The following is a 14996-nucleotide window of genomic DNA, read 5'->3' on the forward strand; positions in this document are numbered from 1 at the left end:
ATCTATGACCTACCTCACTCACTTCAAAATTACAAGCTCCAGTTTCTAAGTTACCAGAGATTAACAAACTTATAATGGAACATATCTTATGAACTTATGCTAGCAAGGATGGCATCCCGATCATGGAAAAGTCAAGACATCATTTAGAGAGGATGGAGAAAGACTGACTTTATTTTTTTCTCTCTTTTCTCTCTCTGAGAGAGAGAGAGGTGTTTTTTTGGAGTCGCATCCGCTGGCCGGAAATTCGAGTTTATAGTGGGCTTCGATTGAAAGACCAACAAACAACTCTGACGACCGCGAGGATCAAAACGTAAAAAAAAAATACCAATATCGATAAAAGATGGGTTGCAGAAAAAAATATATATATAAATCAGCAGTAGCTAATATGCTAAAAATAAATCCCAAGGTTTTTTTTACAAGTGGATTTATTTATTCAGCATATTTATCTCGTTATTTTTTTATAAATTCTTTTTAACTTCCTAAGTCTCTTCCGGTTGGTTTTTTCATTTATTTATTTTCTCTCTCTAATAAGAGATCACCGTCCTTATATAGTTTTTAAATAGTCTATTAATTAATTTTCTCAGCTATTATTAATTAACTAGTATGGAAAATATGCGTACCTATAACCAAAAAAATTCGGATTCCAGACATTTCTTTGAAACGTCTCGACGCTAGGCCCCAAATTAATTTTTGCTAAAATTTCAAAATAAGTTTATACTTAACTTTTCCAAGTTACAACGTGGGTTAAAAGCATTATTAACTTCTGTGGGTTCAATTGGTAGAATTCTCCTATTACCAAATGGTTTCCCAACTTGATTGTTTTTGTAGCTATCACAAGCTTCTATCACAAATAGTAGAAAAAACACTAGATTTTAGGAATAAATCTACCATTTACTTGGACACTTAAAAACTTTGCATAGAAATTTAGACAAATTTGTTTAACAACATTTTTTAAAAACTTGCGCCTATGTATATCATTTTAGACAAATTTGTTTAAAAATATAAGTAAATAATAAGTTTCTGAGACGTTTTCAAATAAACTAAAATTTAAGCCTTAATTGAACGATACAAATTCCATACGGGAATGTCTTACACAATGGAACCATAAACTTAAGCTTATACGACGAAATCGGTACTATAGTTCGAACAGACCCAAGAAGAGCGCTATAACAAGCGCGCTAATGAAGAGACAGGCGGGAGAGAGAGAGAGAGAGAGAGAAAGAGAAGATCCGGAAAAGATGATACGAGAAAAGAGAGAGGTGCGCGGAAAGGCACGTACGCTCCGATGCCTTCAGACACTAGATGAATTTGCCAGGAAGTTTGCCAAAGAGAGAGATTCCCCCATCCCCCACCCCCAAAGAAGATGACAAGCCAAGTAAAAGAACCAACACCTCGTTCTTCTTATGGGGCAACTAAACCATGCATGCACTGAGAAGTTTCAAACAGAGACCTATCTACCTTTATACAATTTATAGAGAGCTTTCAGTTGGAGGAGGAGCTAATTCTCGTGACATAATTTACGCAGCCATATTGGTGGGTTTAAAGCAGGAATGAAGCTGAGGCCACCCAACCAATATGGCTACCAGAAAAGCGGTAAGACACAAACAGAGCTCTATCTACCTTTATAAAATTTATAGAGAGCTTTCAGTTGGAGGAGGAGCTGAGTCTCGTGACATAATTTACGCTGCCATATTGGTGGGTTTAAAGCGGGAATGAAGCCGAGGCCACCCAACCAATATGGCTACCAGAACAGCCAGCGGTAAGGCTTGGGTGGATGTGACGTACTACTATCCCATCTGAAAGCTCTCTATACGTAGTTTACAGACTAGAAGGATTCATACCACTTACACAGGGAGACCAGGCTTCAGGTGTTACACAAGAATGCCTGACTCACTGGGCGAGTCTAAAGCCAGGCCTCCTTGTGTAAATGGTATGAATCCTCCTAGTCTGGAAAATTTGTATTGAAACCTAAATGTGAGATTAACGTGTATACCCGACTTTACAAAAATGACAGAATTCCCTAACCCAAATGAAGTAAATCTACAGGTAATGTTTAAACACCGATGACCGGTAACGTCCACGCCTACATCTAATTATCAACTTCAGTTAAATTAAAAAAAAAACCATCACCAGCCAGGTAGGGACAATGAGTAGCTATAGGTGTGTCAACTTATCACAAAGACCCTACCTCGTTCTTTCAGTTCGTCTTAGACCAATTAAAGAGATTCAAATAAAGAAACCCCATCTTACAAAGTCGCTTGACAGTATTAAGAAATACGGTTGGTTAACCCCTTCCAACGTAAATATACAAATGAGTACAGCGCAGACATTCTGAATCTGAGAGAATTAGTGGTAAATGCCATACATCCGAGGGCCAATCACTCAGCGTACACGGCTGTATTTTTATCTGTACTAACTTGATTACACGTAATCTTTAAAAGTCCTGCCCTAGAGAGTGCTAAATTGACTACACGTAACCGTAATGGGTGTACGGGGAATTTGAAATTAGTGGTTAGCCCCTTGGCGACACCCTTTTGATTATAACAGTCGAGGTTTGATATTGCGCAAAGAAAGGTACTTGTTCAATAACACAATCACAAACTTGGATAAAAATAAAAATTCCTCTAATACAAGAAAGTAATTTAAGAAAAAAAAAAAGATGAATTCCACATTAATAATAAAATTAAACCGTATAAAAAAAAATAAGATTATTTATAAAGAAAGCCATAGCTATAGCTAGGGAGGAAAACCCCACCAGTGAGTGTAGATTTTCAACACCTTTATACTTAAAGTTATCCATATAGAAAATTGCCAATGAAAAGAACGTTTTTCTGGCCAAAGTACGAGTGCGGGCGGCAAACCTAAGGAATAAAAATAAATAAAGAAAGAAAAGAAAAGAAAAAACTTAAAGAATTCGGTGGTGGTGGAAAAGAAAAGGATCGAGTTTCGGTACGTGCTCAAACTGCTTTCTTAACGTTATTTATCGCTTTGTTCTCGCCAATTTCTTCGCCATTTCTTTCATTTCGAACTAAAACCTTCTTATTCCTACCACCCCTACCTCCCTCCCCCTATACCGCCAAGATATAAAAAGCTATTTTTTATCTTAAATATTTTCTCAACGCTTCTAAAAAGCAACGAGAATAATAATATAAAGAATTGAAGAAGGTTGAAGATGTAATGAATTATACAAGTGTAGAAGAGATCAGACTTGACACGGAAATCGCAGTACTGAAGACGAAAGAAATTAGTATAGCATATTTCAGATCTAATCTATGAAACTGCATGAAAGGAGGGGGTACAATTAAAAACTTTAATAAATTATCGTTTAATTTTGGAAAAAGTAATTAGAGAAAATTTAAAATAACAGTTCGAGTTGCCACACAAAATTTTCAGATTAAAATTTCCTGACTTTTCCATAACGTTTTCCCTGATCTTTTTAGGCCAAAAGTTAATCTAAAAGTTAATTACACTTAACAACTAGTATATTTTAAGTGCATTAAAGGGGCTAGTGAAATTTTCCTCCCCCTTTTCTTAACTTTAACAGCGCATGCGCTTCAGGGAAAGGGTTGCCAGTAATTTGTTATTACTGGCATCTCCTGAATTAATTCAGGTTTGGAACTGAATTGAATTGAATTCTACAATCTTTTCAGTATCTGTTTTGTAGAAAGCGGTGGAATTTCACACGTCACAAATACCTGGCAATGTTCACTTGTATGTACACTTAATTTAGGGATGTAGATGATAATTTAAACGTATTTTTCTTAAAAGAATTTCATAGAGATTTCTCTGAAATATTACAAAAAGATTGTCTCATCTCTCTCTCTCTCCCTCTTAAGATTTGCACAAGTGATAATTTTGATTGAATCGCTCTCACGAAATCGATGGGAAAGGTGGGGGGTGGGTATAGGTAAGCTTAATCTCTTAGGTTGCAAATTTTAAAACCTCCCAAGAGGCAAGAAGGGGCAATTCCAACCACACCACCACGTTTCTTCCCCTTTTTTCTTGCGGGTAAAGGTTTCAATACTATATATCTTAAAAGAGGCCCCGGGCTAAACACAGTATTTCACGCGTATAAAACAAAAAGGGGCTCTTTTCAACTCCAATTCCCAGAACGTTAGAACGACCAAAAGACTAATCCCTTCGATATTAACAAGAGTATATAAAAGGGAGTATAACACCAAAAAAAAAAGGAATGTTTCATCCCTTCTCCCATTTTTTTCTGACCTACTTGAGTAAATCTTTGCAAATTGCCCGACTTATCCCTTACCACTTTGTTCAAACTTCTAAATATTTAAATTTTCTTGACCCTTTTAGGTCATTTTTTATATCAATTTTATTTTCTTGACCCTATTAGGCCAATTTCTAAATATTTCCAATCTTTCCTGACCTATTTAGGCCTATTTTCAAATAGCCCGACTTGTCCACAACCACTTTCATCAAATTTCAATTTTTTTTTTATAAATTTTCTGGACCTTTTTAGACCAATATCTAAATCTCTCTAATTTTTTCTGACCTATTTAGGCTAAATTCTAAATATATCACCATGACTTGACCCTGACCCCAATAGGTCAGTTTCTAAATTACTCTAATATCCCTACCCCTTTTAGACCAATTTCAAAATAGCCTAACTTCCAAACCAATCATTTTAAATCGAAGTATATTCAATTATCAGACGTTTCCACGTGACCTAAACGGGCCTTCCAACAAAATATCCTGACGTCCCCATCAGAGACTACGACTCTCAACATTTGTCAACCCCCATCATTGACACTATCATGGCGTAGTGGCGTACACTCCCCTCTATCAACTCATATCATGATATTAAACTTGTAATTCATTTTGACTTCGACCATGGGCGGCCAAAACTCCAAGAATAAGGCGGTTTTCTTTTATATTCCAACACTAGCTTTAGCCCCGGATATAATTCTTTTGGATTTTGGGAGAAAATCCGCTCCGCTCTACTCCGAATTAGGACCCTAAATTAGCGCTGAAACTCTCGTGGATTGGGGCCAAAATGCCGTAAAATAATGTGTACAAAATCCCCTTTCAAGATTTGCCGACTCCATATAGGACTATATATATATAATTCCGCAGCTAGCATGCAGTTCTCTACTTCTTATATTTACGTTGACAGCGATATTACGAAAGAAAATCTGCTAAAAAGACGCGGCTGCGGGATCCCCAAAAAGAGAATCTTTAATATCTTTAAAAAGCTAAGCCTTTTTCCCGCCTTTTTAGCTTAGGATCGTAAGCTTTAAGTCGTGATTTAGAAATGACTCGTAACATTTTCCTTTTCAAAATGCGCGCGCCATTTACAAAATCGCTGTATATATATGAAAGAACCCATTTAAGACCCCTGAGAACGTATGATAGCAATTCATATTAGATTACTATAAGCTGGACTGTACACAGAGGCCGTTCAGTTTATGGAACCCATCGGGATTAGTATGGGAAAAAACCCAAGAACATGTATGCACTATAACACAATTGTAACTTTAAATGTTCCCAGGTCGTTAATGGGTTCTAGGAAGCACTAAACGCATATGGCAGGGTAGGGCCTCGGAACGTTTGAATATAGTGATGCAATTTTAGGTATAGTAGAAACTTAGATTATAACCCAACTGGCGAAATGACCCTATATAGTAAGTAATATTGTAAAAATTGAAATCTCAGTTTAATGCGCTGTAGAGCTCCTTGCTTTTTTTTGAGTCCCATTATGGAGCCACTGTGCGTAATTAATATCAATTAGAAACATTATAATTTAACTTAATTCGGCTCAAAAAATATGATGTTACAATAGGGAGAATGAGAAGAAATCCATTACCCGTAAAAACGAACTTAAATTTCAAAAAAGAGTAAAAATTTTACATTTTGGTTTTTCCCATCCATTCTATATGCTTTTCGCTATCTTTAAACAGGTTCGAATGATGCAAAAAAATAGCTCCAAATTTTGGCTTTTTTATTAGACCCCGTTCATTCTTTGAGGTTAAGAAATTCTGACCTTGAACAACGACTGATGGTCCCCCCGAATCTTAAAGAAGAACTGACATAAAAGCTAAAATTCTCCATGTTTTTATCTTGTGTTGAAAACTAACCTTTATGAACACTATAATTCAATTCAACTTTGAAATTCAATAAAACAATACTAAATTAGGGGTTATTGATAAAGGTAAAAATGTTACTGGTCTATTTTTAAAATAGGTTGTTATTAACAGTCTTAAGGTGTCGATTAGGTCCCAACTACCTTCAGAAGAACTCAACAACAAACATGGGAGAAAATTTCTCAAGCCTAATAGCCTATGAGCCCTACAATTCAACTTTGAAATTCAATGAAACAATGCTAAATTAGGGGGTTATTCACAAAGATAAATTGTTACTGGTCTAGAATAGGTTAATTGTTATTAACAGTCTTAATATCTAGGGGAGGGGTTCGCCTAGGTCCCAACTACTATGAGAAGAATTCAAGAACTCAACAACAAACATGGGAGGAAATTTCTCAAGCCTATAGTATTTTATTTCAGTTCTCCTTTAAAAGATAAGACTATACAAAATGAAAGGGCTTCACGTAACAGGGTGGGAGGAATTAAATTATAATAGTTTTTGTTAAAATAACGATTGTCTCTTGACACTAAGATTAAAGGTGGGCTAAGATAGACATTCCAACGAGTAACATCGTAAATAGAGAAGAGTACTAAAAACCAGACAAAAGATCATTATCCCATTCTTGCCTTTTTGAGCGCCAGAGAGTGGTGGGTGTAATTAAAAAATAAAGAATAAAATAAAGTAAAAAAATGTTTAAGTTAGTCAGTGCTAAGAAACTCATTTTTCAAAAAAAGCTGTAGAAATAAAATTGGAGTAGAATGTGCGATGCCCTTCGCAAAGGTACAACAAACTATAAGACACACCTAGGCCTAAGTGGTTTCACATTTATGAACTTCCCTTCCTTAAATGGTTCAACTTAAGCTTAAGTTTCATATTCGCTTCGAAAAAAATCTTTATAAACTTCCGATGTTTCGTTTTCCATAAACATTACAAAGCTAACAAACTTTTACTTCCCAAAAATGTTTAACTTTAAAATCAAAATCCAAATGAAATTTTTCATTAATAATTAAAATGTGTTTTCACGTTTCCTTTAAGAATGCAAAACAGCTCATTCTTAAATATAAATATATAAAAAGAAATGAAAATTCTTAAGAGATGGTGGGAAGACAAAAACGTGCATCTCTAAAAGAAATTTCGGAATCTTTTTCAGAAAAAAAAAGGCTGCATGGCAAAAGATTTTTTTCTTACTTTCTTTCTTTTTATATTCATTGGAAAAATGGTATACACAGACTTTATATTTAAGCGCGAGGTGGATAACACCAACACGACGTGGTCTCGTCTGGAGAATAACATTACGTAAAGAAAGGGAATCAAGATAAAAAAAATTCAGTGCACAGTATTTAGAAGAGAATACAGAGTGTCACCCTTCTTCTATTACCCCCTTCTGATAATATTTAAATACACAGCAAAAATTAAACCCAATCAATCAAGTACAATTTGTAATTAATGGACTTTAAGAAAGTGAGTACAAGTGCTATTTTAATATTATTTATTATTGGTTTCTATATAACTTTTAAAGAAAACAAACCGAGATCGATAGCGCGATAAACAGAAAGAACACAACCTTAGACCAAAGTTTCAAAAAACCACAAAACAAAAAATATTTCATTTCGAATCCTTGGAGGATATGCCCTATAAGTCTGTACCAAAAGTTCAACGACAAGAAAAAGTACAAAAGAAATAGCGCTATTGATGCGAAAAGCCTTTCGAATCAACGTTACACTAACCGAATTCGGATCACAAACTAAAAACAACCCGAGTCTCACACACCACAAACACTAACTGCCAAATTCATCTGATACCCAAGCCTGATTGTACTACTTTTCGTTACCGTAAACCTGGCAGCCTTATAGGAAGGGAGACCTAGCAAGCAAGCAAGCTAGGATGGACAAGGCTTAGCAACGTAATACTGCCAGGGTAATACCATCTTTGAGAGGCTGTACCACCATGCACCAACTTTAAGCGGTTGTTTTCCTTCTGTCGTTCGTGTTGCGATTGTTAACGAAGACCTTGTTGGTTTCAATGGTATACTGGGGCTTTGACAGAATTAAAGGGGTAGTCTCAAACAAAGGCCTAAAACTCGAGAAGCGGAAAACATTTACACCCATGGTCTAGGAATTTGGTCACGGCTGGTCAACCGCAGCTGCCACCTTCCCTTCGTCAAGATCTTTCTCTCTACCCTGTTTCTTCTTCTTTGTTTTTGTTTCTTTTGGTGTACAGCTAAAAGTGCCACGCCACTAACACTCTCCGAGTTGATTGTAACCCGAGACCACTAACTAAGTGTATGGTAGACCCCAATTTCCCTTCTCTTAACATCAAGTACCACTGACATTAAATATACCTATAGAATTTTCACAGAAACACAACGCTGCATGCCGCGTCCAGCAGTGGTCTCTTGGATGGTTTGGTGGGTTGGATCTTAAGACAAAAGTATTTTGGTCATGGATTCGGTTGATATTGGTTGATTTAAAATTTGAAACCGAAAACTGCTAATCTAAATTAATGAATAAATGTGAAACTGATAAGAGCTTTAATGAAAGGGTTAATTTAAGGGCCAACATCCGAGTTAAAAGACAAAACGTAAGGGCAAGCAACTATAAGTAATGGAGGAAATAAGACTTGGGTAAAGGAGAGAAAGAAATAGAGAAAATATCTCCAGCACCAGCAGGATAAAACCATCCATCAAGAAGTCCTAAACGGGGACGTTTATAGGCCTTTAATTCGCGACCTTTCACCTCAGGATCTCTGGATTCTCAGGCTGCAACCATGCCGAGGCGCAACTCTACCCTCGAGACTTCTTCCTCTCCTCTCACAGTCAGGGAGATGGGACCAATCATAAAGGTAACAAAACAAAACTAATCAACTCGCAATTAACTAATTAACTTAACTCGTTTTTAAATAAAACATATAAAATTAATCTTAACGATTAGACCTTTTTCATTTCAAAAAAAAAAAAAAATAAATCCCTAACCAAGTACAGTGTCGACCCTGATTAGAGTTAATTGCAGCTTCTTAAAACATTTAATTAATTAAGATGAGGACTAAATGTTTAATATTGACCTTAAGGCGCGATCCCTTTATTTCAAGAGTTCAACTAAAAAGTGGCCCCTTTAAAAAGGTACGATTTTGTTACGTTTAAAGAAATGTAAAAGGTGTGTACTAGGTCTAGAAGAGTAGTTATTACAAAATAAAAAAAAACGTTTTAACTTCATCCGGGAATAATTTAAGTTCTTTCGTTTTAACCAACCACTGTTTTTCTATTACTAGTATTTTAGCGCACAAAATATGATTGATGAGTGCACGAGCGTCGATTTAGAACGTTTTAACCGAGACTTAACCCTTGGCAGCATGCATGCAATGCGCCAAGGAAACCCCTAGCTACCCACTCCACAAACATTAATAAAAACTAAACTAAAGAAGAATATTTAAACCACCCTGACACTAAACCAGATTTTTTTTATAACGTCGTAATCCTTCACCGAGTTAAATATTCATGTCACAATTGAATAAATTGCAGCATTTGGCTAAAGTTAGTGGGAACGATGATAAGATAAATAATAAAAGAATGTATAATTCTACACAATTTCAAGAAATTGTACATTTCTTTTATCTTTACAGGGAGTATTGTAGAATGAGGAGTGGAAAGTCTTTACATTCTCTCTGGTCTAACTATAATTTAAAGAAAAGGTTATTTTGGGACTTGCTATAGTGATCTGTTCTTGATTACTACCAAATAAATAGCTCTTCATGACGGTTAAAAAGGTCCTTGTCAAAAATTGACAGGATATACCTAGAATCGTAAGTTTATAAGATATGTTCCTTCCATAAGTATGACACTACCTATACTTCGTAATGCTACTGAGAGACTTACAGCTCGAGATAACTAGTTCGAGGGAGAACGACGGAAGCGAGAATTGAAGTCCTACACTCGGTGGTTAATTTTGCATGCAGGACCAAGTTCCATCTAGGTCCTATTTAGTCTGCATTACTAAGCCCAAATTTGACAGCAGCGCCTCACCAGGCCTCCCTCGCTTTACCCGAGTCGAATCTATGACCTACCTCACTCGTTCACTTCATGACAAGCTCCAGTTTCTAAGTTACCAGAGATTACGAAACTTATGGAAGGAACATATCTTATGAACTTATGCTAGAGATCGACAAGTAATAAAACATACTGATGGCCGGAAATACGTCCAAAAAAAAACCCAAAAATAAAATATAGAGAAATCGAGGAGGCGGTCCGGTAATTTTTTTCTAACCATTTTGGAAAATCATCATTGCTTCTATTTGAAAATAAACATGACGATGCAACGTCGAGCGAAAACGAAAATAAGCGAGTATAGACGGGAGATGAATAATTGGATGGATGGATGTGGGTGGGTAGTGTCACAACGTAGGTGTCACTAATATTTTTAAATATGTATTGTATATTTCAAATTCTCCGAAAAAAAAAAAAATATAAAAATTAAGTTATTAAATATTCAATGGGTGTTTCAAAAGACACCGTAACGTAAACGCAATTGTTTGGGTATAGTGTCATGGTTAATTAAGTTTGAACGTAGAGTTGTCATGATTATAAAATCATTAGTCATGGATAGGGTTCCCATATATATAATTTCATTTCAAATTTTTTAAAACGTTTCCAATGAAAAATTTTACTTAGAATTTTACTAGAAATTAGAATATTCCCTGATCAAAAATAAATTCTATTTTAATTTGTAGTAGGAAAGTGTGAATAACGTGTTAATGAAAAATTAACAGTACGTGAACTTACAAATACATTAATTAGTTCATGCTACAGGAAATTATGCAAGCAATATTAAATTCCCTAATTTTTATAACCATTTTAAAATTCCCTAATATTTCAAAATTCAGATTAATATCAAAATCTCATATATTTAAAGGCATTAAAATTACGGCAAAATAAAAGTTTCCCATAAATGAGTAAGTACATTTTATATCAAAAAACACAATTTTGTATGTATGTATTTTTGAAGAAAAAAACAACAATTTACTCATTTGCAAATCACTTTTACTTGTTGTTGATAGGCCCTAGTTTAATTTAAACTATATCAACTGAGCTTGCAACTATCCCTTTAAGAGTAAGTAAGTAATGTCCCACAAATAAGTAAGTACATTTTATTCAAAAACACAATTTTGTACGCATGTATTTTTGAAGAAAAAACGAATGTACTCATTTGCAAGTCACATTTATTTGTTGTTGATAGACCCTAGTTTAATTTAAACTATATCAACTGCACCTGCAACTACCCCTTTAAGAGTAAATAAGCAAGTAAGATTGTGTAACACACACGATTTAATATTAATTTCGCAGTTACCGTCGTATATTCTTTTTCTCGACGAAAAGACTACGATCTTATCTTTTCGACAATAATAATCTAACTCTTGTGGTTTTTTGAAAAACGTCTAAAGCTACGTTTTCATGGTCGCTTGTAGCGTGTAAATGACTAGCGTGCGAGTACTTTTTGCTAGCGTGAAAGTTCCGCGTGTAGTTTACTCGCTCGGAAACAAGCAATCATGTTTTCATGGTAGCATTGAAAATACCCGCTGGCGACATCTAGAGCTTGTTTACTAGGCTTTTTAAGATGGCGGACGAAGAACTACGAAATCTGCTGATTCGAAAGAAAATTCTATTATTATCGCTATTAATAATAAAGAGAAAACAAAATATTAAACGACGATACAAAGCGAAACGTTGGTGGGTGACGTGGGTCCACCCGATATGGCGAAACCGTAAAACAGAGGGGGTTTTCGGCTCTTTGATCAGTTCTATTCATTTTGAATTAAGCCTTGGTCATATTATTTTTATTATTATTATATACATATGGCTTTATTAACTTAAAGCTACGCGGTCCCACGATGATACTACAATAAATTTTACTTTCAACTCAATTTCCCTTTTTTCAATTCCTTTTGATCCACCACCGACTTTTTACTGAGTTTTGATATTTGGCAACTGTACTAATGCCAGGATAAAAACGGTTCTTTAAAAATGGCGAACAAATAAATTTCCTATTGGCTCTTTCTGATCACGTGACACTCACACGCCGCTTGTAACCACCGCTTGCGCGTAAAATATCTGTTTCGATTTGATATCGGCGTGTAGCGTTCAAAAATCAAAGTTTGGAAGCTCACGCTACAAGCGTATGTTTAGAGCGACCATGAAAATGAAAATGCTTGCGAGTTTCGCCCGTTTTTTACTCGCAAGCTAGTCATTTACACGCTACAAGCGACCATGAAAACGTAGCTTAAGGCCTAAATACACTTTAAAAGATTTAGGGATCGAGCCGAGGAGTCGAGAGGATGGTATGCTATAAGTAAAAGTGCAGCGGGGTAGAAAAGTTGAAGGGCAAACATTTTTGGCGATAAAATAAAGCCCCGTATTTCGCATTAATCTTCCACTTAATAAATCAATCAAACCCCAGGACACGGATCGAAAATATATATATATATCCCTTCCTCTTCGTTCCAAAACTTAAAAAATAAAGAAAGAAGAATAAAAAATTCTATATTCCTAAGACGAAATTCGGTAGCTAAGCCTAGGCCCATAACTTCTCTAAGAGAAATTTTATATCTCACGCAAAATATCATTTGCCATTTATAACCACCACGGGTCTAAAGGTTGAATGTTACTTAAATAAATTTAATATGCAAAGAAATAAAATGAAAATAAGCGATGAAATTCTATCCCAGTTGGTATAGCTTAAGCTTACCTATAGTTTGAATAGTGTTTTAAAATTTAAATGTGTTTGTATACTTATTTTTCCATTGTTCGATGTTTTGACGTTAGGCCTTATTGGTTACGTTATTTTTAGGTTTATATTTGATCACTTTACGTTGTCTACTCTTATTTGATTTTATGCTGTCCCAAGGGAAATTAGAATGGCTTGTCGTAAGCCTAACTAACACGTTATCACTTTTGAATTAAACGCATATTTTTTTGCATATTTAATTGCAGAGGAAATAGGGAGCTAACAGTTCTGATCCTGAAACGTCACACCCTTCTATCTCTTACTGGAGTTTCATCCCCCTAAAGGTTGGAAACAGTATTCTACGCGCAACCATGGGGGCTGAGTGACGTCAGACTATCTCTTACCCCTAGCCAATTGTTAGCTCCCTATCAAAATGGAAGGGGGGGGGTGACACCCAAGAAGGCTGTCGTCAATAATCAACCTCGGTACTAATCCATTTGTCTTCCAGAAGTTAATTTGTTCCCATACCAACGTCACAATCACAAACGGTACATGTACAGCACGAACGATAAAATGTGAAAATGTCCTACCATGTGGTTGCTCATCATGTCGGTCATCTTGTCGTGTTAGCCACAGTTGAACTTTAAACGTCACTTCTTCATCAACTACAATCGGTTCTTCATTGCCATGTACTTGCAGTTGCAATTGCAATTTTTCAACCGTCCACGGAGATACGTAATAGACTTGTACTGGTTTAGAATTTTCATTTTCAAAAACTCGGTCGAAACATTTGGAGGCGGCGTCGTTCTCGGCATTTTCGTCGCTATGACTGTCAAAGAAATAAAAAAACAAATTTAGAATAAGTCTGGAAGGCGTCGTTTTAAAAAATTTAAACGCATTAACTGTTAGGGCGAAAGATAGAAAAATATATCCCAACACTTCCTAAGCCTAACTTTCGTAGTCGAGATAGCGCCAAAAATTTAGAGCATAACTCACCGGTATCTAAAAAACCAGTGAGCTGAACTCTGGTATAACGCTAAGGTCTATAAAGAATTTCCTCGGTTACGAGGATAAAATTGCGTAGGCCTTAATATGGAAAACGCCAACGCCTTCGTTAAGCCTTGGCACGAATTTCTCATAAATTAATAGCAAGCAGTTATGGGGAGTGGGGGAATTCCAACTAAATGTTGGGTTCAAAGGTTTTTAAATAGGTTCTCTCTCTCTTTTAAAATCCTAGACCTAATTTGTTTTAACGAGGGCTTAGAATTTTAAAGAATCAAGCATACTTAATTAATCAGCAAACGTTAATTAGTAACGTTTATCCCAACCACAAGTACAATATTAGACAGTACGAGATTCGATTATTTAAAAACCCCTAAGCCTCGGTTTTAATTTCAAACTTGGCTTACCGTATTTAAAAAACAAGGTGTAGGTTACTTAATCTTTCCAATACCTAATTAACTAGGCATTTAGAATGTAGTTAGCAATAAAGTCGCAATTTAGTTAATTAAATAATCACCTAATACTGAAGATAAACCGAAAAACATTTAAAAGCGACCATTTCGGAAATCGGAAGTAGAAACTATTATGGTTTTATTGCAGACGATGCTTAAGGCTATTTTAAAGCGGAGCTGTACATAAGGAAAAGTTGCAAAGGTTGAATATTCAAACTAGTGGGGACTTGGGGACTGGAGAGTGTGGCGCACTCCTGTTCTGTAAGCCAAGCTTCTGAGCGACAAAGTTTGAAGTAATACGACAAAAAATGATCCAACTACACTAAGCCTTGGACATAAAAATATATTATCCATTTAAATTCAGATACCCAGGTATCTTGGCGTAGATTTTAAAAGATTCTTAGAAAATATCAAAGTATTTACGTCAAAGATAAAATCAAACAGCACCACCACCATCAACCTACGGGGAAATTTAGCATCTTTTCGATTAAAGTTTCAGATAGTTTCAGTAACCATGCACGCTCTAAAACAATGTTATTATACCAGAGGACGTACGTTGCGTAACTGCAGCAAACAGCCATGGCTCAAATTCTTGAAAGAAATAGATGGGTTTTTGACGCGCGCGACGGGGTTATAGTTTTTTTTTTTCACAAGTGATGGGTTCAATTTTAGATTAAAATCGATCTGAAAACTCAAGCCTTGAAAGGGGAGTAAACGTAAACATTCC

The 14996-nt window shown here is 35.6% G+C and overlaps 1 protein-coding gene across 2 annotated transcripts in view; it reads right to left on the minus strand.

The window, feature by feature from the left end:
* Positions 1–14996, minus strand: part of LOC149709904 (uncharacterized) — a 380702-nt gene that overhangs the window by 227107 nt on the left and 138599 nt on the right. For both annotated transcript variants that reach the window (XM_089858152.1, XM_089858151.1), the window contains exon 4: positions 13406–13644. In XM_089858152.1, the coding sequence (XP_089714278.1) occupies positions 13406–13644 (239 nt within the window). The remainder of the gene's footprint in view (positions 1–13405; positions 13645–14996) is intronic.

Source organism: Phalangium opilio, unplaced genomic scaffold (assembly GCF_054372755.1).
Source record: "Phalangium opilio isolate 3A_F unplaced genomic scaffold, DU_Popi_V2 ptg000011l_1, whole genome shotgun sequence".
NCBI classification, from domain to species: domain Eukaryota; kingdom Metazoa; phylum Arthropoda; class Arachnida; order Opiliones; family Phalangiidae; genus Phalangium; species Phalangium opilio.